The sequence below is a fragment of the Rhinopithecus bieti genome, unplaced genomic scaffold, assembly GCF_001698545.2.
Source record: "Rhinopithecus bieti isolate Rb0 unplaced genomic scaffold, ASM169854v2 scaffold_7673, whole genome shotgun sequence".
Lineage (NCBI taxonomy): Eukaryota > Metazoa > Chordata > Mammalia > Primates > Cercopithecidae > Rhinopithecus > Rhinopithecus bieti.
In genome coordinates this window covers 6,523,637-6,550,250 of record NW_016806375.1, presented here as the reverse complement: position 1 = coordinate 6,550,250, position 26,614 = coordinate 6,523,637, and the positions used below count along the sequence as shown (strand labels likewise).

General features: G+C 51.8%; 1 protein-coding gene across 5 annotated transcripts; it reads left to right on the top strand.

Moving 5' to 3' along the window:
* Positions 1 to 6,497: 6,497 nt before the first annotated feature.
* LOC108532060 (uncharacterized) lies at positions 6,498 to 25,520 on the top strand. 5 transcript variants are annotated; one of them, XM_017875820.1, is made up of 4 exons: positions 21,533 to 21,695; positions 23,487 to 23,579; positions 24,030 to 24,185; positions 25,061 to 25,520. In XM_017875820.1, the coding sequence occupies exons 1-4, from the start codon at positions 21,647 to 21,649 to the stop codon at positions 25,222 to 25,224; spliced, it is 462 nt and encodes a 153-aa protein (XP_017731309.1). In that variant the 5' UTR covers positions 21,533 to 21,646; the 3' UTR covers positions 25,225 to 25,520. The 5 variants fall into 5 exon arrangements, 2 of the variants coding, with proteins under 2 accessions (XP_017731309.1, XP_017731308.1); XR_001886346.1 differs by lacking the exon at positions 21,533 to 21,695 and adding an exon at positions 6,498 to 6,980 and having other exon boundaries at positions 24,030 to 25,520; XR_001886344.1 differs by lacking the exons at positions 21,533 to 21,695; positions 23,487 to 23,579 and adding exons at positions 6,498 to 6,980; positions 21,404 to 21,525 and having other exon boundaries at positions 24,030 to 25,520.
* The last annotated feature ends 1,094 nt before the right edge of the window (positions 25,521 to 26,614 follow it).

The window sequence follows — 26,614 nt, the reverse complement described above, 5'->3', positions numbered from 1 at the left end:
GGTTGCCGCAGATCTAATTAGTTAATATGAGCTCAGACTGGAGTAGGGTGGGCCCCTAATCCAATATGACTTCTAAAAAGAGGACCTTTGGAAACAGCACACACAGGGAAAACAACACATGAAGATGAATGCAGAGATCAGGGTGATACATCTACAAGCCAAGAAATACCAAAGATTGCCAGCAAGCCACTAGAATCTAGGAGGCTTGGAACAGATTCTCTCTCACAGCCTTAGAAGGAACCAGTTCTGCTGACACTTATCTCGGACTTCTAGCCTCCAGAACTGGGAGATAAATTCCCATCGTTTAAACCACCCTGTCTGGAGTACTTGGTTACAGCAGCCCTGCCTGACACAATCGGTCGCTGACTTTGTGGGTGTGGCAGAGGCAGAAGTGGCCTCCTAACCCTGGACACAGCTGCAGCGGTGTGTTCTTCACATGACAGTGGAGCTCCCCCTCCGGAGTCCACTGTAGTCAGAGTTATCCAGATAAACAGAGCCAACAGGATATACAGACACATAGAAGAGGAGAGTTATCTCGGAAACTGGCTCACATGATTACAAAGGCCGGCAAGTCCCACGTTTTGCCATTTGCAAGCTGGAGGACCAGGAAACCTGCTGATATGACTCAGTCCAGGTTCAAAGGCCTGGAGCCAGGGGTGCCACTGGTATAAGTCCCAGCGTCCCATGGAGCGAGAACCAGGAGCTCTGATGTCTGGAAATAGGAGAAGATGGATGTTCCAGCTCAAGAAGAGAGAATTCACCCTTCCTCCACCCTTTTGTTCTAGTCAGGCTCTCGATGGACTAGATGTTGCCCCTCTGCATTGGCAAAAAGCAATCTGCATTAAAAAGCCAATCTTTTCCAGAAACACCCCAACAGACACCTCCAGGAGCAATGCCTTACCAGCTATCTGGGCATCCCATAGCCCAATCAAACTGATACATAAAATTAACCATCACATCACTTCTGATGGCAGCAGAGGTAGCAACAGCCCCGACAGAATAATTATGTGGTTTTCAAAGTCATTTCCAAGTGTCCTTTCTAGGGCCTGCTTCTCTAATTTTCCTAATTGCGTAAGCTTTCAATTCCCTGTAGTAAATCCCTTTCTGCTCAAATGAGCAGGAATAGTCGCTTTCCTACACATGGACCCTGACTGGTAAGACTTGATTAGACAATGGATACTGAATTAAATTTTCAATTTTGCACAGTTGCCATACATAAATTCTAAAACAAAGTAAGCTATCAAGGTCTTGTTGTATGCCTTTTTAAAAGTGATAATTGGACTGGGTGTGGTGGCTCATGCCTGTAATCCCAGCACTTTGGGAGGCTGAGGCAGGTGGATCACCTGAGGTCAGGAATTCAAGACCAGCCTGGCCAACAGAGTGAAACCCCATCACTACTAACAATACAAAATGAGCCGGGTATGGTAGCATGTCTCTACTAACAATATAAAATTAGCCAGGTGTGGTAGCATGTGCCTGTAATTCCAGCAACTTAGGGGGCTGAGGGCGACTGAGGGAGGAGAATCGCTTGAACCCAGGAGGCAAAAGTTTCAGTGAGCCGAGATTGCACCACTGCACTCCAGCCTGGGTGACAGAACAAGAAACCTTCTCAAATAAATAAATAAATGTGATAATTGTCTTTTCTTCGAATCGCTAAAAACAAGAAATGCTCAATGAAAATCAAAACAAAAATCAAATACAGAAAACTATACTGAAGTAAGCCCAAATCACCCCAGATTCCCACCACCTAGAGATAACTTCTGTTCTTATTTCACTGAACATTCTTTCACACATCGCACAGTGCATTCTACATACACAGTCATTTGTGTTCCCCTGCACAGTTCAGGGTGCAATTAGTGTGGCCTGGTTTTCCTCGAAACTTCAAGTGTTCAAGCCCCATGTGCTGGTGATAGCAGGAAGTCCAACATGCAGCCCAGCTGCTCTCTACAGGGTTCTCACTGCCTCCCGCTTACACACAGAGGGTTCCCGTACAGGTGTCTTGGAAGGAGGTATCCAGTCCCACTTGGTCCTGTATCAATGCACTGACCATGGTGGAAGGACATGAATAACCGAGCAGAAGCTAATCCTGGTGAGTAATATTCGAGTTGTCAGTCAGGTTCACTACTCCCAAAGCAGACACAGTGGTGGAAGCCGGTGCTCTCCCTAGACCAGAGAAGGGCTCCAAGCCAACCACCCAGGGCCCTTCAATGCAAGCCTTTCCCACAAAGATTTGGGAGGACTGGGCTACACCATTGTTCCCCTTGCCATAACCATTCTTCCCTGGCGATCAACACAAAAGGTGTATTACATCCTTCTCCCAGGACAATGAGTCAATTCACCCTCCCCTGCCATTCCCAGAGATACTATCTTTGGGCACTCCACAGTGACTTCCTGTCCTCGCCTAGCTATGCAGTAGATAAGGGAAGAGACAACACACAAATTCAACCTCCAGCAGGGCGCCTTGCTACTCTCACACTTACCCTCTCCTGACACACTCACATACGTACACATCATTTGACTTAAAAGGGATTATACAATTTATCTTCTTCAATACCATGCTTTAAAAAAAAAAAAAAAAAAAAAAACTTGGGCCGGGCACGGTGGCTTACACCTGTAATCCCAACACTTTGGGAGGCCGAGGTGGGCGGATCATAAGGCCAGGAGATCAAGACCATCCTGGCTAACACGGTGAAACCCCGTCTCTACTAAAAATACAAAAAATTAGCTGGGCGTGATGGCACGTACCTATAGTCCCAGCTACTCGGGAGGCTGAGGAAGGAGAATCGCTTGAACCTGGGAGGCAGAGGTTGCAGTGAGCCGAGATCGCACCATTGCACTCCAGCCTGGGCTACTCAGCAAGACTCCATCTCAAAAAAACAAACAAAAAAAAAAAGAAAGAAAACTCAGTAGCAAGTTGTAGACAGTTTTCTGTTTGTTTTGTTTTGTTTTGCTATGTTTTGTTTTGTTTTGAGACAAGGTCTCGTTCTATAGCCCAGACTGGAGTGCAGTCATGCAATCTCGGCTTACTGTAGCCTCTGCCTCACAGGCTCAAGTGATCCTCCCACTTCGGCCTCCCAGGGAGCTGGGATTACAGGCACGCTCCACCAGGCCCAGCTAATTGTTTATATTTTTTGTAGAGATGGGGTTTCACCATGTTGCCCAGGATGGTCTCAAACTCCTGGGCTCAAGAGATCCTCTTGCCTCAGCCTCCCAAAGTGCTGGGATTCCAGGTGCGAGCCACTGCGCCTAGCCATGTGGACAGCTTTCCATGGTATGATGTTTTGAGAAAATGGTTGGATTGCAAGGCGAATAATTATAGGCATTTCATCACTAATTGTCCATGTTCCTACCTCCTACATAACAACTCTACCAACAACAACAACAAAAGTTTTATGTTCATTGAAGAGAATATATGGAGCTTGATTTTTAACCCAGGGGTTATGGGCGTTTTCAATGTAAAATTATTTCCCAACCGGCCACCTCCGAACTGAGCCTTCTGGGTAGAATTAGTGTGAATTCAGGGTTGGACATTAGGGACAGGTTGGGAGGTGAGAACAGAAGGGGTGAAGTAAAGTCCATAGGATCTCAGGGCTGGAAGGGACTTGCCAAGTTGTCCAGCCTCTGCTTGCATTCCCTTAGTAACAGGCAACTCACCACGCTATCAAGACAGCTTGTTAGCCCACTTCATCCTTGGTTAATTCCACTGGCTTAAAAAGTATTTCCCATGTGGATCTAGATTCCATCTTCCTAAAGGTTCCAACTAAAGGTACCAATTCAAGGTCTCCCTTGGTCACTCTGTAGAGAAGTAGAGCCGGCTCTCCCAGGGCCCATGAGTCCTCTGTTCTCCTGGACAGCATCCCCCTCCCCCTGACTAAACACACCCTCTGAAAACACAGGACTCACTGATGCAAACTCACTCTCATAGTCAGCTCCTAACAGGAACCTCCCTTCACCTCCCAAGAAGCCTTACTCACACATACCAAGCCGCAGTCTGTCGACTGGTTTTCTCAAGGAATGGAGGGATTTCAAGGCTGCCTCTCCCTGTCTGGAAAGAAAAGCCACTTCACACAGTGAGTGGTTCATAATGTAAAGTGTTCATAACTCCCAAGAGATAGTATGGGCAGGAAATAGAAACAGCTTCCAAATATTTGAGACAGATTTATGGACACTGAGTCACAAATGGCTGCCATATACTTCACCTTTTGAGCTAGTTTGGTGCCAGAACACCTCTCTCCTGATGTTCAAGGACCTGTCTCCAGGTCGCTTCAGTTCCTTGTCTTGACCTCCCGCGATGGGCTTTCTGCTGACCAAGCCCGTTGACTCACAGACGTAGCCAACCAAAGCACTCAGCCAGGTGCAGTTTTTAGGCATTGAAATGGTGGAGCTCTCTCCACAGCTTGCACTGCTAGTTTTTCTCTTCGTTCTTGATGACAAACTCTCTACTGTTTATACAGTAGCAGAACTCACAGAAGCATAACTTACATTTCACAGCCTCCAGAGTGGACTTACATAAACACGATGTTTCTGTTAGGCCGGCTTTATCTTCCCCCTAGAATCTGTCGGTGGTGCTTTGGAGTATTCAACTGGGCCACTGTGCAGGGGTAAGGAGTGGTGTCACAAGCCTTCCCGAAGGCACCATCTCTGACCTGCACCCCAGGGCATGCACATGAATGGAATTCATCTTCTTGGTTTGGAAAAGAAGGGGATGACATTAGTGGTGAAACCTCTGTGTCCGGTTCTTACACTGCAACTCTGAGTCATAGCGCACATCGATCAAGCCCTCACTCTGAAGAGGCTCGGGGCTAAACCTTCACAACCATTGTCTCAGTCATGTTATTCACTCTGTGCTACAGAGGAGACAGTGATCTTCACAGAAGTTAGTTCGTGGAGGGCTTTTCCCAGCCCCACCGTGGAGACAAGAGGGGCAGGGCTGAGCCAAGTCTGACTTGAGTCCTGCTCACCTTCCCCCAGGACTGCACGGGCCACCTCGCCCAGCCCTCACAGCAATGCTGAAGGCAGGTGTGATTCTCACCATTTTACCCAGGAGGAAAGGGAGGCACCAGCGGGAAAGGGAGGCTGGGAGCGGCAGTTTAATAACCTGTCCAGACCTCACAGCTAGGAAGTGGCCAAGGCAGGAAGAAGCCCACCAGCCTCTCAACACCAACAGAATTCTTTCCTCAGAAGGAATGAGGGAGGGTAGAGGGGTAAGGACATGGCATTTTTAATCCTCCTGTTGGACTGGGAGCCTCTTAAGGTCAGGGACAGTGTCTGATTCAGCACCCCACCCCCTCGGGCCCTCAACTGGCCGCACTCAGGATGTCACAAGGCCCTGTGTGCTACTGGAGGGGGTCCTGGGGTCAGTGACAGGCAGACCACAGCCTCTGGCCTGGAAGGAGGAGAGAGGGGTTGGCAGGCCCATCCAGGCTGGGGGTCTGAGGAACTGTGAACGAGGCTGTGAACAGAGACCGCTGGGGTCCAGCAGGCCTGGCCACAGAAGGGAAGCTCTGCACAGTGGAAGGCAGGACCGGGTGGCAGCCCTGGGAGCAGGCCCTGCTGGCCCCTGGGAGGATTCCTCCATGGGCCTCAGCACGACACTCCTAGGCTGGCAGCTGAGGCCTGGTTCCCGTGATCCCTTGATTTGTCTTTTCTGACCTTTCTTCACAGATACCGTAGGAAGCCTGGGGACCCAGAGCCTGCCAGGGGAAGTCACACTCTCATGAAAGAGCTAGCCAGCAAGAAACTAGAACCGTGGACATGTAAGATAGGCACACAAGTGGCGAGTCCTAAGACGGAAGCAAGCAGAGGGTGTGACAGAATACTGAGGGGACCAGGGAATGGCTCTTCCAGAGGGAACTTCTGAGTCGGAGACAGGGGAAGGAGCGTCCATGGGAAGCTCTGGCAAGAAGGCATTTTTGGTGGCGAGCAATGCAAGTGCAAAAGCCCTGAGGCGTGAAAAACGCTAAAGAATCTGTAGGAGGCCAAGGCGGCCAAGCAAAAGGAGAAAGAGGGACTCCGGCAAGAGATGGGCATTTCTCAGGACTGCGATGACAGGAGAAAGAGATCCCCCTGAAGGACGTTCTAGATTCAAGCCCCTGCCCTGTGGCAACCCTGCCAAGTGGCTGGGTCAGGATCTTCCCTGTCAGGCCCAGGCCTCGTCTGCATGATGATGGGGGTAGCTTCTCAGGGTCTGGGCTCTCCTTCCCCATGTTCTCCTGTTCCCCCCATTCCCATCACCCAGATTCCGGGAGCCAGGACTGGTGTCTCCCCCACTGGAGGTTCCCAGAAGGTCTCAGGACTCCCACTGCAGTCCCGGGATGCAGGGGCTGGGTGAGAGGAAGGAAATTCTCACACAGCTTTCTCCCAGGGAGTTTGCTCTTGTTCCCAGGCTGACAACTGGCAACCCTCAGAACTCTGTTCCCCACCCCCTTCCTCCTCCTCCTCCTCCTCCTCCACCTCCTCCTCCTCCTCCTTTCCCTACCTCCCTCTCTCCCCTGCCCCCCTTCTCAGGCTTAATGACTTCCACATGGGCCTCTGGCGGCTGGAGCCAAGCCTCCCAGCATTGTCTGAAATCTCCAAATTTAGAAGAAATATGAAAATTGTCAACCACTCCTTCCTTAGGGGTAAAAGCAACATTCTGCACCGGGGGCAGGTCAAGGCGAGGTAGTCACGTGGGGGGTGCCTGGGCCAATGGGGGCCCCTGGGAGGGCTCAGCACCCGCCTCGCCCCAACACGGGGCTCGCCTCTTCAGCTCATATAAGGTAAAAGGCAGAGTGGCCTCTGTGGCCAGGGAGCCGCAGGCAAGGGACTAAAGGGAGGGGGGCTCAGTGCCAGCTGCTTAAAAATGCCCCTGTGGCAGCGAGGGGCACCTGAGGCTGGGTCTAATTAGTTGAGAAGCAGTGACAACCCCAACCACTCACCAAACAGGCTGGTTCCCATCTCCAGGCCCCAAGGAGCCACACCTGGACCAGATCCCAGGAAAGGTAAGCACCAGCAGTAGACCTGGGATCCGTGGATGAGGGCCTCTGGGACATTTCCCCAGCGGGATGCTGCATCTGGGGGTCTTGCTCTCTTGCTAACTGGCTCTGTCCCTTTCTGGATACAGATTCTCTGGGTCTCAATTTCCCCATCTACACAGGGGCTGGAGTCAATGATCTCTAAGCATCCATCCAGCTCATCGGCTCTAATTCTGTGGTCCTGTTGGCTTCTTGGATTCCTTGTTGTTGTAGTCAATTGGGGGAAGAAGGGGCAGAGGGAGCAGTCAGAGTTAACATCCTATCAGCCCGAGCTTCACCACGGCACCCGAGTCTGGGGCAGTCCCCCGGCTTCTACATAGGCAGTGCTTCTTCCTCATTCTATGGGGCTTTGATTTTGCAATTCCGAGAGCTTGGGGCTCCCGGCAAGGAAAACGGTTTTCAAATAATGGTTTCAAGAAACAAAGCTGGGGAAGAAGCAATGTAAGCTCAGGCTCTGGCAGGCAGGCAGAGATCCTGGGAAGGCTGGGTGCTGACTGCACATGGAGCAGTGGGAAGGGATGCTGGCGAGAGAAGACGGGGGCACTTAGGCTCCGGCCCCAGCTCTGCTCTCAGTGCCTGGCTGTGTGGTCTTGGGCTGGCCCCTTCCCCTCTCTGGGCCATAGTTTCCCCATCTGTATAGTAAGGCCATTGGACAAAATGATTCCTCTGCAGATGTGGCTTCTGAGTTGTTTGTGCCTGAGGGACAGCCAGTGTTGGGAAGTTCTCCCAGGAGATCCCTGAGCCGAGTCTGCCCTTTGACCACAAGCTTGGAGTCCAAGCAGATGAAGCCCTGTGGGAGCTTTTGGAATTTGAGCCTGAGTGAGGGAGAGTAGCTGAAGGTTCTGTGACTGAAGGCTTGGCCAGAGGGTTGCCCCGAGCCCTCCAGATGAACTTGACTGCAACCAGCCTCTGGTGGGGAAAGGACTGATCTCTGGATTCGACCACACAGGAGTGCAGGACGTGGAAGTAGGAAAAGGATGGAGAAGACAGCAGAGGGCTTCAGAGGATGAAGCGGTGGGACCAGGAGATTCAGAGAAACGCAGGAGGCTTGTGATGGGAGGCAGGGCTGGGTAGAGGCAGAGGCTTAGGTTTGGAACTTGAAGATGTACAGACCACGTGGAGTCGGGTTCCTCTGAACACGCTCTGGCTACGTCCAGAGCCCAGAACAGAACACAGTCCTCTAGCACCGGCCTCTGTCAGGCACCCTCACCTTCCTGCTTCTTGTCACACAAGGCCCAAGGCCAACATGGTTCAGAAGGAGGCTCTGAATTCAACTGCCTGGGTCCAACTATGGCTTGTTTACTTAGTGGACAAGTGACTCTGGGCAAGTTGCTTGCTGTGTGAACCTCAGCTTCCTCCTCTGTAAAATGAGTACAGTTCTGAGATTGCATGGTCGTCATGAGGAGTGAAGGATGTAGGCACATAGAGCAGGATGAATGGGGCTGATGTGACATCGCAGTCCGAGCCCACACCTCCTGTGGGCAAGATACCCTGAGCTATGTTGAGGGAGAGGTGGGAATGGAACCCAGCCAGGGAATGCCCAGAGTTGCTGAAGGGCTCTGGAACAGGCTCTGGAAAGAGGCAGGAGGAATCGAAAGTCAGAGGCTGTGGGACACAGGAAGGTGATCAGCTTGAGATGCCTGAAGGACTGGGGGGCCTCCTTTCCTGCCTTTCTAGGGTATTGCGTGAGCAATGTATCTGAACCACTGCGCACTCACCTGCTGACAGAGCACCCCGGGCAGGGCCTAGGAATCTACATTACGAGCTCCCCATGAATTCCCATGCACATAGAAGGTTGGGAAATGCCAGGCTGTAGGGCAGCCTAGGACTCTCACAAACAGCCGAGGCAATGGAAGCCACAGAGAGAAAGCACCGCTTTAGGTTATTTAGCGAGCTGATGGCAGAGCTGGAAGAGAACCTACCTCTCTGCCCAGCCAGGGATTCCATAAGGTGGTACAAATCAGGAGAAATAGATGACACTATTTGTGGAGTTCTTGTGAGGTCCAGGCATTACCTAAGATCTTCACATGAACTAATTCATTTACTCCTCACAAGAGCCAGTGAGGAAGGGGCAGTTATTATCCCCACTCCACAGATGAGGTACCTGAGGTAAAGAGAGGTTAGGTGGCTTACCTGAGGTCACACAGCTCACGAGTTGTTAAGTCGTGTGTGCCAGCTGCCCCTGGGGGTGCTAACTCCCCCAGGAGTCTCCCACCTCCTGCCCTGCCTCTTAGCTACCTCAAAACTTCCTGGGGACCCTCCAGCAGACCTCATGGAAGGGGGCAGAATATGTATGGGAGACTTCTGGGAGTCAGACACTGTACTGAACAGCTTGCATTACCATTTAATCCTCCCAGGATTCCTGTGAGGCAGAAATCAGCATCGTTCCCTCGCCCTCACTTTCTAGAGAAGGAAGCCACTGCAGCTCACCCAATGTCACGCAACTAAAAAGTGGCCAAGGGGATTTGAACCCAGTCTATGCATCTGTAGAATGCACACTCTTGGGCTGCCCACCCCAACACCTCTGAGGGCGGTAACGAAGAATCCCACCTCGCAGAGGAGACGGAGGCCAGGAGGGAGGCTCTACCGGAGCCGGAGCCCAAGCCTTCTAGCTCTGAGGCCACTGCTCTTCCATTCAACCCTGCTGCTTCCCCACAACAGAAAGTTTATCACTGGTCCTTCCCAGCCACACCACAGCCCTTTGGGCAAAATCAGCCCCTTCCCAGCCTGGCCAGTTCTGGGGGAAAATGACACCCAACACCTATCCTTTTTTTTTTTTCCTTTTCTGAAATGAGGTCTCGCTCTGTAAACCAGGCTGGGAGTGCAGTGACGCTTCTCAGCTGACTGCAACCTCTGCCTTCCAGGCTCAAGCGATCCTTCCACCTCAGCCTCCCAAGTAGCTGGGATTACAGACGTGTGCCACCACACCTGGCTAATTTTTTGTATTTTTTATAGAGACAGGGTTTCGCCATTTATTCAGGCTGGCCTCAAACTCCTGGGCTCACGCAATTTCCCCAACCTCACCCTCCCAAAGTGCTAGGATTACAGGCGTGGGCCACTGCACCCAGCCAACACCTATCCTTGAGGAATAGAAAGATCCGGGCTCCACACCACACACCATCACTGACTCAAGTGGCTGTGTCTGATTCCTGGGTGAGCCTGAGGGTTTCGGGGAAGTGCTCTCTGAGGTCCTCACTGCTGGGCTTTTCCTGCAATTTCCCAACTGAACTCTCCTGGGAGCTCAGCACCATGGGGTGGATGAAGGCTGGTTCAAATTGTCGTGATGACCATTTTTGTCCACATCTCTTAGTACCCATAAGCCAGACTTTCTCCAGAGCTTATACCTAGAAGGGGTTCTGGGTCCTGGGGTGCAGGCCTATCAACTTTACAGGAGAGCACAAGATTGCTTTCCAAAGTGGCTGAACCAGGTAATGCTCCCATCAGCAGTGTTTGAGCGTCCCCATCTCCTTGACCACACTTGAAGTCATCAGATTCCTTGAAGCATATAGGTTGCACACTTCATTTTGCATGTATCAAATTTGTGTAATAAAAAATGTAAGGAAGCCATGGAAATAAAAACATAGGTATGCCTTCTGTAGGCTGCTATGCTCCTGTGCACAAAGGTGTCTAGAAGTTTGCCCTCCACGCACAAGTTGCAGAGCACCCTCATCAGGACATTTACGAAGGCCCTGGGGTGGGATGGGAACTGCCTTGTGGTCCTTCCCCAGCCCAGCAGTATGCAGTGGCCGGGGTCCAATCAAAGTTCGCCTGGGAGGGTGAGTTGCAGGAATTTGGGGGAAAGAGCCCAAGGTGGCTGCCGGCTGCTAACAGCTTGTCTAGACAGGTCCCATGGGGCTTCACCGCACATTGCGAGAGCCCTGGCCAGCCCCCTGCCCACTTGCAAAAGAGGCTGTTGGCAACAACACTTCACCACCAGAAACCTTTACTCTAGTTCGAAACATGCCTTAATGCACAATGTGAATGACCCACTCTCATGGCCCACAGAGGTCCACTCACTCAGGCCCCCGTTTGTTCAGATGAAGAAACTGAAGTTGACTCCAAAGCCTGGGGGCTTTCCAATGTGGAGTGAGTCCCTGTGCCCAGGTGATGAGGGGACCAGGCGGGTCTGGAGCAGAGCTGGGTGGGGCTCAGATATAATAGGCTGGCACTTAGAGGTGCCAGATGTGAGCCAGGCTGCTGGGTTTGAATCCTGCATCTGCCTCCCAGCAGCGGTAGGACTTCAGGCGACTTACATAGGTATGCTATGCCTCAGTGACCTCATCTGTCACATAGAGATGATTTCAGAGTACCTGTCTCATTGGTCTATTGAGTTGTCTGGATTAACTCACTAAATGAGCTAAAACTCACGAAGCCCTTGGAACAGTGACTGACACATAGTAAGTAGTCAATAAAAAATAACTGCTAAGACCAGGCATGGTGGCTCACACCTATAATCTGAGCATTCTGGGAGGCCAAGGTGGAAGGATCCCTTGAGCCCAGTATTTCGAGACCAGCCTGAAGGTCAACATAGGGAGAGTCTGTCTCTACTACAAATTTTTAAATTAAATTTTTATAATAATAACTGCTAAAATATGATTACTAAAGACAGCTTCTTCACAGTACAAAGAGATGCTCTTCTGGGCACCAACTCTTTGGACTTTGGGGGATAAACTGCCCTTATTCCCTCAAAAATATCACCTGCCATCTATCAAGTCCTTTCAAGTACCTGGACCTCTGAGAGAAATACCATTATCCCTCTGGGCACACAAAGGCTCAGAAAGGTTTAGTCATTTGCCCAAAGTCACACAGCCTGTACAAGGCCAAGTTGGGACTCAAACTCAGTTCTGACTGATTCTAAAATCATGTGTTTAGCTGCTGCACTCTCGGACCACCCGCAATGGGTCTGTGAACCAGAATTAGCTCTGGTTCTGACCTGCCTAGTAGGGCCTTTGGCATTTGGGGGAGGAGGCCATTGGAAGTCCGAAGGCTCTTTCCAGATTAGGCATGATTGCAGTAAGAGAAGTAAGAGACCCTTCGACCCCCCACCGCTGCTCAGGCTCAAAAATGTACACCCTGGCAAAACAGTCCTTTCTACCCAGAAGCACCCCATAGGGTGGGCTGAGTAACCTTGGGGGCCTCGTCAGTCTTGGGCTGCCCCATGCCCTGCACAGCCCACTTGAGTTCTGAGGAAGGGGCAGTTGGCTAGGTCCAGACTGGAGAAAGCCATCCCACCATGGCTCCTATGCAAGAACCCCCGGCCTGCCACAAGCCTAAGCCCCCTCCTGAAAGTCTCCTCCTCTGACCTTAGCTGTGCTTCAAGGGAGATAAGAAAGCTGAAGGCCGGGCGCGGTGGCTCACATCTGCAATCCCAGCACTTTGGGAGGCCAAGGCTGGCAGATCATGAGGTCAGGAGTTCGAGACCAGCCTGGCCAGCAAGGTGAAACCCCATCTCTACTAAAATTACAAAAATTAGCCGGGCCTGGTGCCGCGTGCCTGTAGTCCCAGCTACTCTGGAGGCTGAGGCAGGAGAATTGTTTGAACCCAGGAGACAGAGGTTGCAGTGAGCCGAGATCACGCCACTGCACTCCAGCCTGGGTGACAGAACAAGACTCTGTCTCAAAAAGAAAAAAAAAAAGCTCCAAACTGCTCTGCTGCCACATACTCTACTCCTCCTCTCCCTCCAGGGAGGCAGGATGGGGGTAGAGTGTCTGGAGGGAGGCTGCCTGCTAGCCTGGGGATGGCATCCACAGAGGCTATGACACTACCCCTGGCTGGGCTGCTGGGCTCAGAGGCCCCCGTTCAGCCTGCCCAGAGCCTGCCAGCCACCAGGCAAGTGACTCAACAACCCCAATGAGTCTGACAGCATCTGCCCAGATGAGCTGAGCAAGGCGGGGTGAAGGAGAAAGAGGCCAGCTAGCACCAGGCCTTGGCTCTGCAGCCAGCACACCTGGGTAAGTGCCCTACTCCTCTGGGGCCTCAGGCCGTGATGTTCCCTGGTTTGGGACAGAGGGGACAGTTGAGGTCATTCCATGTGTGACAGTAGACACCTGGATTCTCAGAGAGGGAACATCTAAGGAGCTGGGGGCACGCCCTGGATAGACAGAGAAGACGACGGCATTCCAGGTGGAGAGCTCTGTGTACAAAGGTATGGAGGCAGGACCACAGAGGCATTTTCAGAGAACAGTAGGGAAGCCTGGTTGGCTGGAACCGAGAGTTGGTCTGAAGCTCAGAGAGGCTGGAGGTTGGAGAAACAGGAAAGGCCTAGAGTGTGCGGTAGCTTCGGCAACAGAAACCAAAGGCTCAGAGCTTGGGGAAAGTTATCCTTGGTATCTATCTGTCCCTGGGAGGGAGTGACTTTCTTTAGCCTATTTGTCCCTCTCCCCAAAATACCATCAGCCAAGAACCCCAGTGCAGGGCAGAGACCTAGGAATTTGGATAATGGGCAACTCTGAGATGTCAGGCAATGGGGAAAGGAGAGCTCAGGTGGGACTAGGAGAGATAGGATGCCCGAGGGCTGCAGTCACCATCTTCAGACCACTCCAGAGCTTCCTGGGAAGCAGGGACTTGTTCTGTGCAGCCCCAGAGGACATGGCAAATGGCAGCAGAATACTAGGAAGACACCTCTAATAGTCTGTCCAAAGAGGGTGAGGGGATTAGGAAGTACAGACATATCCTGAGTTACAATTTTCTCTTTTAAAATGCTATGAAATCTATATGCATTTGGTACCCTTCTCAACTTATAATGCAGTTGTGATGGGGTTATAAGGTTACTTCGGATAAACCGATTCTATACTGAAAATATCGCAAGTCAAAAATATACATTCGGGTCAAGTGCGGTGGCTCACACCTGTCCTCCTAGCACTTTGGGAGGCCAAGGCGAGCAGATCAGGAGTTGAGGAGTTCAGGAGTTCGAGACCAGCCTGGCCAATGTGGCAAAAACCCATCTCTATTAAAAAAAAAAATACAAAAATTGGCCAGGTGTGGTGGCACGTGCCTGTAATCCCAGCTACTCAGGAGACTGAGACATGAAAATCCCTTGAACCTGGGAAGCGGAGGTTGCAGTAAACCGAGACTGCACCACTGCACCCCAGCCTGGGCAACAGGGCAAAACTCTGTCTCAAAAAATAAACAGAAAAAACACGTTCAACTTATAATACTTTCCATTGATGATGGATTTATCAGGAAGTAGTCCCATCATAAGTTAAGGAACATCTGTAGTGAGCTCCTCATCACCAGAGGTATGTAAGCTTAGTAGAGACACCATAGAGAGAAGCCAAACATCAGAAGAGGTTGGGCATCATAGCCTTTCCTACCACCAGCCTCGGATCTCACATGCCAGCTCTAGCCGCTTTGGGAAAATCATGAGCTGAGCCTTCCTGCAGCCTGGATGTCAGATTCCCAGCCAGACATGACATCAGTTCTGCCCTAACTTTGCACAAGGGCCTCTTGGACCTCCTACCTCCTACCTCCCACTTCCTTTCCACTGCTGCCTCCTGCCTTCCCAGGGGACACCAGGCCTGACCAAAGAGACTTGGAGCCTGGTTGTGAGATGGAGGTCCCCGGGGAACATTCAGCTGATGGCCTTCCGCCCGGCAGGAATGAGACAAAGGGGGCCAGGGTCCCTGGGAGCCCTGTTCACACGCTCCAGAGAGTCTGTGTGGAAATTCCAGGAGGGTCACAGGAAAGCTTCAAATTTAGAACCACGATGCTTTCTTTTTTTCCCCCTTTCTCTTCTGTTCCATCCTTTCTCTTCCCTCAGTGGTCAGAGGGGGTGTCATAGGAGGCTGGGAAAGGAAAGCAAGAATCCTCTTGGGCTGAGACACAGAAAAAGCATGGAGAGACGGAGGGTGTGGAGTAGATTGGGTGGCCCACCAGACAGGGCTTGGGGAAGTGGACAGCAGCGTGGGAGACGATGGAGAGGACCTAGAAGTCAAGGGCATGGCCAAGCACCTGTGAGGGTTCTGGAGCAGTGGGCAACTACATCGCCCGGGCCAGCAGCCCTCCCTAGATACTCAAGACCAGAGCTGCCAGAACCTGGGTTCAAGTTGGGTTCAGAGAGTCAGCCCAGGGGTTTCTAGAATAGAGACAGAAGGATCTTGGGAATGGGGCTTCCAGGAATCTCAGGCAATGTGCCCCCACCTCACACTGACTGCAGAGCTCAGAGTCATACAACATCCATCACATTCACTCTGGCGCCCCTGGTAGATGCTTAATAAATATTCCTGGTGTTCAATCCCATACTCATTGCATCATAGTCCTTTTAGAGCTGAGGGACCTTAAAGAGGATCAGGGCCTATCTCCTCATGTTATAGATGCAGAAACTGAGGCCCAGTGACAAGGAAAGACATGCCCAAAATCATGCTGCCAGACTGACCACATCCTTTGCTTCTTCTCTGCCTTCTAGCCGAAGATGGAGACTATGGTACACTCTTCACAGTCAAGGGCAGGGGACAGAGGAGAGGCGGTGCCAGGCAGGATGCAACTATCTCCAAGGGATAGAGGATGGCAGCCTATCTTGAGTTCTGGCTGCTCTGCCCAGGAGGTCCCTTTGAATGGCCAGAGATGGTCCCCAATGCTGTTGGCCTCCTGCAGAGGAAAGAGCCCAAGGCTGGGAATGGAAACCCTTGGTTCTATTCCTGGCTCTGCCCTAACTCTTCATATGACCTTCAACGTGACCTTGAGCATGCAGCTTCCTCTGGCCTCAGTGTGTCCAATGAGAGGCTAGACCCAGCCAGGCATGGTGACTCACTCCTATAATACCAGCACTTTAGGAGGCTGAGGCAGGCAGATCATGAGGTCAGGAGTTTGAGACCAGCCTGACCAACATGGTGAAACCCTGTCTCTACTAAAAATACAACACATTAGCCAGGTGTGGTGGTGGGTGCCTGTAATCCCAGCTACTCAGGAGGCTATGGCAGGAGAATCACTTGAACCTGGGAGGTGGAGGTTGCAGTGAGCCAAGATCACGCCACTATACTCCAGCCTGGGCGACAGAGCAAGACTGTCTCAAAAAAAAAAAAAAAAAAAAGAGGCTAGACCCAACCAGCTGGGCAGTGGGGTATTCCAGCCATGATCTGCCTCCTGTCTCCTGCAAGGACTCCTCTCCATCGGTCTCGGTCCATCCCAGATTTTACCTGCCTGGCTCGGCACAGGAAGTGAGTGAGGCACAGAAAGAAAATAGCAGCTCAGGGATTCCGTTTCACCTCATAGCAGCATCTTCTATGCCCAGGCTTTGCTTTTTAGCTGTGAAATTCCCAGAGAGACAAAAAGCTAAGAAAACCCTTAAGATCACCCCAGTGAGGAAAGCTGAGACCAGAGAGAGTCCACAGATGGCTCAAGGTCACACAGCAAACTGGGAATGGGCCTTGGGTTTCCTGACTCCTAACAGTACTCTTGCCACTGACCACACTGCTCTCCAGAATAACAGGCACATAAGCTGTCCTTGTGTGGACCCCGGCAGCGATTTAGCTTGGTGGCTTAAACCCCCATACAGGGAGCTACGATCTCTTCCCCTGGCTGAGACTCAGTTTCTTCTTCTATAAAACAGAGACAGCCAGGCGCAGTGGCTCATGCTTGTAATCCCAGCCCTTTGGGAGGCCAAGGCTGGTGGATCACCTGAGGTTAGGAGTTCAAGACCAGCCTGACCAACATGGTGAAACCCTGCCTGTACTAAAAATACAAAAATTAGCCAGGCGTGATGGCAGGCGCCTGTAATCCCAATTACTCAGGAGGCTGAGGCAAGAGAATTGCTTGAACCTGGGAAGCTGAGGTTGCAGTGAGCTGAGATCGTGCCACTGCACTCTAGCCTGGGGGACAGAGTAAGACTCCATCTCAAAAAAAAAAAAAAAAACAGAGACACAGGGTGGACCAGATGTCTCTAGAAGACTTTCTGCCATAACACTAAGGATCTACCAGGACCCCAGTGCTTTCCTGGGAGGCCCCTGCCAACACCTACCTCAGCCCTATCTTCCACAAGGGTAGGGCCATCCAGGCCAGGAAATCCCACCAAGTCTTCCCCCCGATTCAGCCCTGTCCCACCCCAGACCCCGGGGCTGGACTTCATCCAGAATTACAGGCCCCAGCCCAGCTCCCGCTATGAGGATCTGGACTTTTTCTTACCATAAAAGGGCAAGCGTGCCTCTCTTGGTCCCTGCTGCCAACCCTGCTGGGGGAAAGACTGAGCTATTTTAGAAAACTCAAGGGCTTGCTCCTGAACTCGAGATGGGGCGTCTCTGCGCCTGCACCCTGAGAGCCCCCTCCCCATCTTCCTTCCTCCTCCTTCTTCTCCCATCGCTCTCTCCCTTCCCTTTCTCTTCCTCTCTGTCTTGCTCTCAGTCTCACTCCATCCATCTCTCTTCCCTTTTCGCTCCCTCTCCTCCCATCTCGCATCGCTGTTCTGTCTTCCTTCCCCCTCACTTCTTCCTTCTCCCAAAATCTTTTCATAGTCAACTTCCCTCCCCCACTTCTCTCCCTCAGATCTCCTTTCTGGTGGTGGAAGAAAGTAACACATCTGCACTCCCACCCCTTCTTAAACACTATTTACAACATAAATTCCAAACATCCGCCATCTGGTTCTAGGAAGGGCCAAAAGATATTTGGAGAAGGAAGTCATGATTATTCCATCTTCAAAGCAAAAGGAACTTAAAGGCTCTCTTCTCTCCACCTTCCTCCCGAGGCCCCTTTGTTTAACATCTGGCCGATCAGGATCCCCAGTGAGCAGAAGAGGTCAGGACATTTGCTGGAGTCCCAGCTGAACCTGTGACTGGCTGAATCACTTGGAGTTCCTTGCTTCTCCTCTCCATGCCTCAGTTTCCTCATCTGAACAATGGGTACAAGACTAGGGTGCTTCCAGCACTGATGTTCTAGGACTTCAAGTCCTGGTGCAGAAAATCCACCTGGTCCAGATCACTGGGGCCTACTTTGGGACTGAGCAATAAAGGGTAGGATGGAGGCAAGGGAGTGGGAGGCATTGAGGGAGTGCCATCCTCATTCCCAGATGCATCAGTTTCTCTCTCGCTCCATGGAGATCTATGCCGGCCATTCACCTGCATTTACACCCACACTCACACCAGGGAATGGGGTGGGGTCAGACCGTCCCTCCGTGTCTGACCTAGAAGGACTTGGGACACTCTGGAGTCCAGTCCTATCCCCACCACATCATGTAGATGCGGGCCCTTGAGGCTCAGAGAGGGGAATACCCTTGTCCACAATCACATAGCATATCTACAGAAAACCTGGTACCTAGCCTGCAGCTCTTCCCACCCAAGACATTCCAGAAGAAACCAACATCTGTATTGTCTAGAAAGCATTGCCTAGTCCCAGCAAGCCCCTGGAACCCTGGAGGTCCATGCTCTTTGCAAAGCTTATAGGACAGAGGGAGAACCAATGCCTTTTTTTTTTTTTTTTTTTTTTTTTTGAGACAGAGTCTCATTCTATCACCCAGGCTGTAGTGCAGTGGTGTGATCTCTGCTTACTGCAACTTTCGCCTCCTGGGGGGTTCAAGCAATTCTCCTGCCTCAGCCTCCCGAGTAGTTGGGATTACAGGTATGTGCTACTGTGCCCAGCTAATTTTTGTATGTTTAGTAGAGATAGGGTTTCACCATGTTGCCCAGGCTGGTCTCGAACTTCTGACCTCAGGTGATCCACCCGCCTTGACCTCCCAAAGTGCTGGGATTACAGGCGAGAGCCACTGCGCCCCGCCGAGAACCAATGCCTTCAACATGATGTGAATTTCTTTTAACAAACAGCACAGAGGGGAGGAATGCCATGGGAAAGAGGCAGAACACCACCACCACCAAAAGGAGAAGCCCCCTTGCTTCTGGAGATGGATGGTTTTCCAGGGCTCAGATGGTCTTCCCTATACTGACAATGCTTTCTCTGTTCACAAACTCCTCTCCAGAAAGACCAACGTACAATACACCGAAATATTGCCAAGAGATATTGACTCTGGTTATCACTCTGTAAAAATGATATGATGAGTAGTTGGTCTTACAAAGGAGCTGTGAGAATGCATGTAGGGCTGCCTGGAGCCAATCTTTACTAACTGTGTAACCAGAAGGGAGTGCTGTGACCCCTGGAGCCTCAGTAAAGCAGGGATAAGAATGGTACCTAATTCTTTAAAACAAGGATCTCTGAGTAAAGAAACAAAAAATTAAAAGAATGGTACCTAATTCAGCCAGGCACAGTGGCTCATGCCTCTAATCCCAGTGCTTCAGGAGGGCACGGCAGGAGGATCACTTGAAGCCAGGAGTTCGAGACCAGCCTGGGCAACATAGCAAGACTCCATCTCTACAAAAAATTAAAAAATAAAAAATTAGCCGGGCATGGTGGCATGTGACTGTGGTCCCAGCTACTCAGGAGGCTGAGGCGGGAGGATCGCTTGAGCCAGGAGTTCAAGGTTACAGTGAACTGGCTATGCCACTGCACTCCAGCCTGGGCAACAGGTGTTGCCCTGGAAAGTAAGATCCTGGAGAGCAAGACCCTGTCGCCTTAAAAAAAAGAAAAGAAAAGAAAGAAAAGAAAATTATTGGTACTTAACTCATAAGTCACTTTAAGGATCAGATGAGAAAAGCTGTGTAAAATAAAGCACTTAGCAAGTGTGGGGTGCATCAGAAGCACCCAATGACATGTTAGCTGTCATTATGGTTACAGCATGTCCCAACGTGCCTAGTGCACAGTCAGCCGGACAGGTGATGGCTCTTACCTTTGTCACTCTTTTCCCAGTTTCTGCCCTCACCGAAGGGCCAAGTGACAGGGACTCACAGGGATCCTGGTGTCTGTGCCCCACCCGTCCCCAGGGCCTGAGCCGCTCGAGGCAAGGCTTGGGATTCTAGGCTGGGCAGGTCTTTTTTTTCCCCTCTCTTCCCTTTTCCCTGCAATGCTCTTGTTTCAGCCTCAAACTGCGTTCCCAGGGCTTGCTCAAAACTCCCCGGAGCAACCCTCCCTGGGGAGGAAGTGCGGAGCGTGTGAGGCTGGTGAACTCAGCTGGGGTGTCAAGGGGGTGGGAGGGCACTCTGGGAACAGAGGCCCAGGGAAGATGTGCGACAAAGGGGACGTGGAAAGGGACACACAGGGGCTCCCACAGCTTCCCCAGATGCCTCTTCAGACCTTTGCTCTCTCCCTGCTTCTGCTCTTCCTCCCATGACTGGGCTTTGCTACGGCCCTAGCCCCATGCTAATAATAGAAATGGCAGCCATTTATCATGGGCTTATGATGTGCCTGGAAATATGCTCGCGCTTGACATCTGCCTCATTTGACCTTCACAAACAAGACTGTGAGGTCGGAAACAGGCTCAGAGAGGTGAAGACACCGGCTTTAGACCACACAGCTAGGAAGTGCTAGAGACGAGATTCAAACGCAGGTCTGCATGACTCAAAGCCTGTGTCTTTTCTTTCCAGACATGTGGTGGAAACCCTAGGGCCCTGGAGCCCAAGGAGAGCAAGGGCTGTAACAAGTGCACAGGCGTGAGTGAGCTGAGGAAGGGGAACTGTGAGCAAAGAGGTCCTTCCAGAAAGAGCTGGGTGTGTGAGTTCATGAGCTTGCCTGGAGCCCTGGCCTCAGCCTTCTCACTAAGGTGCCATCTGGCTCACAGATGTGGCCCATTCCCAGCCCCTCATGTTTCTTGGAAATGAGCAAGGCAGGAAAGGGCACAGGGGCTTCTGCGATGACCATGGCGATGATAACTTTGACTTGTGGTCATCCAGCCAGCTACTGCTCACGCCCAAGAGAAAGCTGGATTGAGCATCAGGAGCCTGGGTTCAAGTCTGCCTCTCATGCTGTCCCACAGCTGACCCTGGGCAAATCGCACAGGCTCCTGGAACTTCAGAAAGGGGAAGAATTATTCCTACCTCTGGCGACATCAGTGAATGTGCCTTGAGTTATGGGAGTGTTTTGCAGGCTGAAAGCTTTGTGTACATGGGAGGCATCAAAGACAGCCACAAGCCTGTCCCTTTGGTCTTGGACATCATGTTAACCCCAGATTTTGATTAAACCCTACCTGTTCCTTTCTTATGTGTGAGGCTGAGGTGGGGGCATTGGTCAGAGGAGCCTCTGGGAAATTTCCTTTCAGGACAGTTCTTTTGTTAAGGGGCCTGGGTGTGCTGAGAAGGGAAGGTGGCTCCTCCTGCTCTTAGAGCTTGGAGTTTCTCAGAAACTCTCCCTTCAAAGCCAGGCAGGCCAAGAAGGGATAAGGGTTGCTCAGGGCCCAAGGAGCAGGATCTCTGAGCCCCAGAAGATCTCAGTAGGTTCAGCCCAAGAGTACCCAGAAGTGGCCCAGGCCCATCCTCCATCCCTCAGAGCCTGGCAGCCTGGTCAGGACCCTCAGAGGCCACGACCGTACCCAAAGGGCACCCTAGTGTCCTTCTGACAGGTGAGATCTTTGTTGCTTTCAGGCAAGGGCACTGACTGTTGGGAGCCACCCCTGCCACGCTGGTGTTGGAGAAGCAAGAACTCTGGAGAGGCAGCCTCCTGGGACCAGAGGAGGGCCAGCAGTGGGCAGCTCAGAGACAGAACTGTGAGCCCACCCCACCTCTACCCCTCCGGCACCCACATCCACTCCCCACCCCAGCCCACCTGCAGGCGGCTCCTGGAGTAACCTGGGTCTCGCAGGATAAACTCCCCACCCCAACCTCAGAATGACCAAGAAACCGGGCCTCAGGATGATGAGAAGCGGAATGCGCCTTGGTAAAGGAAGGCTCCCCACTGATTGGTGGCAGTGTGGGCAATTCAGGGCTGTCAGAGTCTGGGTTGTAGGTAAAAAGAAATGGAACCCAAGAAGGGAAATCCAACTAGGAGCCAAGAATCCGGTCTACCCCATTCTCCTTACAAAATAGCAATGCAAAGCCTGTGTGATTTGGACATAAAGCCTCTGTTATTCAACTTGATTTGGTGAATAACAGACTTGAGAGAAATGTGGGAAAATAATAGTAATCTTCCCCAGAAAGTGAGCTCCTAAAGCAGGAAGACCTGGGGCTGTGTGATCTTGGATGAGTCACTCAACCTCTCTGAGCCTAGTGATAAAGAGCCAGCTCATAGGACTTTGAGAAGGTTTGTGAGGTTGGGCTGGTGTCCCCAGGTGTGGCCCTTGGCACATGGTGAAACTCAAGAACACAGAGCATTTTTTACCATTCATCACATTATTCCCACACTTGCCAATTTTTAAATTTCATGCTCATGGTGCAACAGGTAGGGCGAGGTGCCAGCTCCATAAGACAAGTGGAGAAACTGAGGCCTGTGGAAGTGAAAGCGTTCACTCAGAGTTGCACGTAGGGTCAGTTGCAAAGGGGAATTCTGGCACCAGTTCTCATGTGGATGGAAAAAGTGCAGGAAGATTTGGAGGTGAGCAGCGGAGAAGGGAGGAGGAGGCAGGGTTCCAGGAAAGGAGCTGACACTCAGGGATGTGGGACAAGTCGCAGGCCTGTCTTACATAACATGGTCCACCTGTTCACCTCTGCATGCCCCACAAATGTGTGCAAACGTGCACCCCGGCACAGCGCACACCCAGGCCTCCCTCACTAGCAAATAAGCCACAGAGACTGGGTTTAAACAAATTGGATTAGGAGGGCTGCAGGCGCCTCCTCCCACCGACTGTCCAGCTCCGACACTAAACAGGCCTGCAGAACTGCCAGCTGTGGTCTCTCGGACACACTGACAGTCGGTCCTTTGCTCCCTCACCCCACCCGTGGGCCTCAGGAAGGGGGCTGGGGTCCGAGAGGATGCCACAATGATGGATGGGGTGAGGGAGGTTCCAGGGCTAGCTCAACAGCGCACAGGATGTTAGTGCTTTTGCGAGGCACATTTCCGAACAGTTCCCAGACGCACCCCCTCTTCCCCCCTCACCCTCCCCTCCGGCAGCCTCTCCCATGGCCACTGCTGCTGGCTGGGACTTGGGCCCAGGCTGAGGCTTCAACCAGAGCCCCGTCCTTGAGCAGACTCACCTCATCTTTCAGTCCTGCAGCTGGGCTGAGCGGGGAGTGGTCAGCTCAGAAGACACTGGCCTGGGGATGAGACACGGGGAATGCTTCAGAGGGAAGAAAGAGCTTGTGAACAGGCAATGCTGGTCTTAAAGGTGGCATCTTGGTGCTTTCTCATGCCTTGTTTTCTTTCATCCTCAGAATGTGGCTGAGGGTGAGGGGACGGGTGTGACTGCCAAAACTTCCTTTCTTGGTGATTCCACAACACCCCTTTCTGATCCCTGAGCCTGTGCCATGCCCTGTGTGATGTGCCGGGGACACCAGGGTGAATACTTACAGTCCCTGTCCCCCTTCCTTCGCAGAACAGCCTCCTTCAGGCTGGGTCACTGGGCACTGGGGCCTCCCTGGTCTTCCAGGATTGCAACTTCACAGAATCCCTTTTCCATAAGGCACATGGAAGGGACTGTCACCCGCAACGGGAGCCTTGACAACCAGCCAATTCAGAACACAGACCTTGATGTCGGACGGCCCGGAGTTCAAATCCTGCCTTGCTCTCTTTCAGCTGGAAAGCTGTGGTCAAATTACTTAGCCTCTCCAAGCTGGTTTTCCCTTCTGCAAAATGAGGATATACAAGCTGCCACCTCACAGAATGACTGTGAGAATTAATTCTTATTTTCCACACCCTTATTTGAGAGGCCCAGAGAGGGAAGCCCAGAGAGGGAAAGGGCTTGGTTAGGATCACACCATGAGTTGGGGGTTAAGTCAGTATGGGGTAGGTCCCCTCTTTCTCTGGGTGTTCCTCTCTCCCATCCCTTATCTCAACATAAATCCTCCCCAATTGCCCAGGTTGTCCAGGCAATTCCTGCCACATGTCCTGGGGCCTGCCCTCCACCTTCAGCCCTGCTCTGGCCTCTGCAACAGCAGAGTCCTGGGTGACCAGCAATGACCCCCAGCCCTCTGAGTGCTGGTAGAGGGTGGGGGAGCTCTGCGGCAAGCTCCCAGCCCAGAGCAGCCTGGCCATATAAGGGAAGGAGCCCAGGGAGGCCTCCTGGCTCAGGCCTGGCGAGAAAACCCAGACAGCCACTGTTTATTTTCTCCTCCCCAGCTCACCCATGCCTCCCCAAGCCTCCCGACAGAAGACAGAGGTCCCCCACAGCCCAGAGACATTTCCTGAAGACATGGGGAGCACAGAGGCGGAAACAGCCCATCCACCCAGGAGCAGCCCCCAACGCTGCCGGCAGCCAGCACCCAGAGCCATCAGGTAAAACTGAGGCCACCTGGCTCAACATTGCTTTTCACAGAAGGGGAAACAGCCACAGAGAGAAGGGTCTGGTAAGAAGTGCAACCTGGGACCCCCAAGCGGTGGCTCTCATCCTGACTGGGGATCCAGAGTAGGAGGGAGCCTTTGGTGGGGTAAGTGGAATGGGGGAGGGGTGGCCAGAGACCCCTCTTCTCAGTGAGGCCCTCAGGTGAAGGAGGCAGGGGTTGGGACAAGTGCTAAGTGTTCAAGACTCCAGGGAAGAGCTGCTGGAGCCAGGAGAAGCCCCTCCCTCCCGGCCCCTCTGCCCCTCCTCTCAGCCCAGCTGCACTGACTCCTCCTCTGGGAAGCCTTCTCAGCTTCCCCAGGGGTGGGAACCTTTTTGTCCTCTGAGTGTGCTTGGCTGTCCTTTCTAGGGCACGCTCTCTCTCTCTTTCTCTCTTTCTCTGTCTCTCTCTCTCTCTCTCTCATCCCACTTGAGGCTGTCCCCTGTTCACCTTGTGAGGGGCATTTTCCTTCTACTCAATCTGACTGAGGTCCTCCGGGTCAAGGACGGCGTGTCTCTCAGTCCCACTTCCCCTTGGCCCATAGAAGAGGCAGTGTGCTGAATGGAGAGGTGAAATGATTAGACCCTGCCCCCAAACCTAAGGTCTGGCCAATTGGTCAGGGCATGAGACATTCAGTGTAGAGGTTAAAATGGGGGCCCTGGGTTAGGAACCCCAGTTCAGTTCCCAGCTCTGTACCCTTGGAAAAATCCGTTCCCAGGGAGCTTTGTGGATGCACAGGGACTTGCGTAATGAAAACATTCAATATCCAGGACTATAAAATTCCACAAATGACCATGCTTATTACATTCATAATCATGATGATTATTCCAGACACAAAGGAACAGAATGAGCCAGAGGTGGGCAGATTCAAGGGCCACAGAGGAAATGGAGGCAAACACCTTCCCCTGGTCAGAGTCTGTGCCTCAGCCCTTCTCCCTGCATCAGTTTCTCCTTCAGAAGCGTGGGACTACCTCCCATCTAGTTCCTGGTTCTAAACCCAGGGGAGATGCTATCTTTGCTGCAATAATCTTAGCCTACATCTTGGAATGGAAATGGCCTTGGTGGAAATGGTCTTCAACTCCCCTGGTCCAAGCTCAGGCCCTGTGACCCTGGAACAATCCCCTTCCCTTCCTGGTCCTCCATGTAGAAGCAATAGCATTCCCCTGCCAGCGGCACCAGCCGTTCTGATGATTAAATGGGATCAGACACTGTTTCCCAAACTCAGTCATTCAGATGCCCCCTATTTTATTTCTTCTATGTCTGCAAACGATTATAATATTTTTAAATGTAAGATGAGTCCTTTTTAATACAAATAGAAATAGCTACTGTAAATAGAAAACTCTGATAACAGAATGCCCACAACAGAATGGATCAGTTTCTCCCTGACAATTTGCTTTCCATTCTGTTGTGTCCTGTCTCCCAGCAGAGGCTACAAACCCCCCCACATCACTTACCCACCTGCTGCACGTGAGAAGCCAAAGGTAGTTTATCTGAAAGGGCTTTGGAAATAATCACGCACCAAGTGAAGGCAGAGGACACACCTTGTCAGCTTAGTTCTCGGCAGCAAATCATCTCTTTTTCAGGATAACCCTGCCTGATTCTTACTGAAATCTCCTTGCTGAACATGCTAAGCTCTTCTCTCTCAGGGGCAGTGGGAGCCATGGAGAGTGGAGTAGACCAGCTGTCTGTGACCCCCAAAGGAGTCCAATGTTAGAATCACTCCCCAGCCAAATGCAGGATTTTTAAAAATCTATTTATTTATTCGTGTAGAGACCAGGCTATGAGACTGGCTAATTTTTTGTATTTTTTGATAGAGCAGGATTTCATCGTGTTGCCCAGGCTGGTCTTGAACTCCTGGGCTCAAGCGATCCACTGGCCTCAGCTTCCCAGAGTGCTCGGGATTACAGGCGTCAGTCACAGTGCCCAGCCACCAAATGCAGTTGAAAAGAGTTCCTGCAAGAGAATTCCACAGAAGAGGAAAGCAGGTCTCTGGCTGGCAATACCTTAGACAGAGGTTGTCCTCTCCATAGGCTGTCAGAACTGACCTGCTGACCTAACCGGCATGATAGACCAAAGGGAAACACTCTTTCCACTCTTCGCAGAGTGAGGCCTGACTTCAGCTTTCTGCTAGAGGTGGAAGAGACAGACTTTTTTTTTTTTTTTTTTTTTTTTTTTTTTTGAGTCTCACTCTGTCACCCAGGCTGGAATGCAATGGCAAGATCTCGGCTCACTGCAACCTCCACCTGCCCGGGTTCAAACAATTCTCCTGCCTCACCCTCCCAAGTAGCTGGGATTACAGGCCCCCACCACCAAGCCTGGCTAATTTTTGTATTTTTGGTAGAGACGGGGTTTCACCATGTTGGCCAGGCTGGTCTCGATCTTCCG

Bases quoted from the DNA above. Each gene is read 5' to 3' on its own strand.
- LOC108532060 (XM_017875819.1), top strand. From the start codon at position 23,219: ATGCCCTGTGTGATGTGCCGGGGACACCAGGGTGAATACTTACAGTCC. The intron at 23,580-24,029 runs GTGAGAATTAAT...TCTCCTCCCCAG, and splicing joins TGCCACCTCACAGAATGACT to CTCACCCATGCCTCCCCAAG. The intron at 24,186-25,060 runs GTAAAACTGAGG...TGATTATTCCAG, and splicing joins CCAGCACCCAGAGCCATCAG to ACACAAAGGAACAGAATGAG.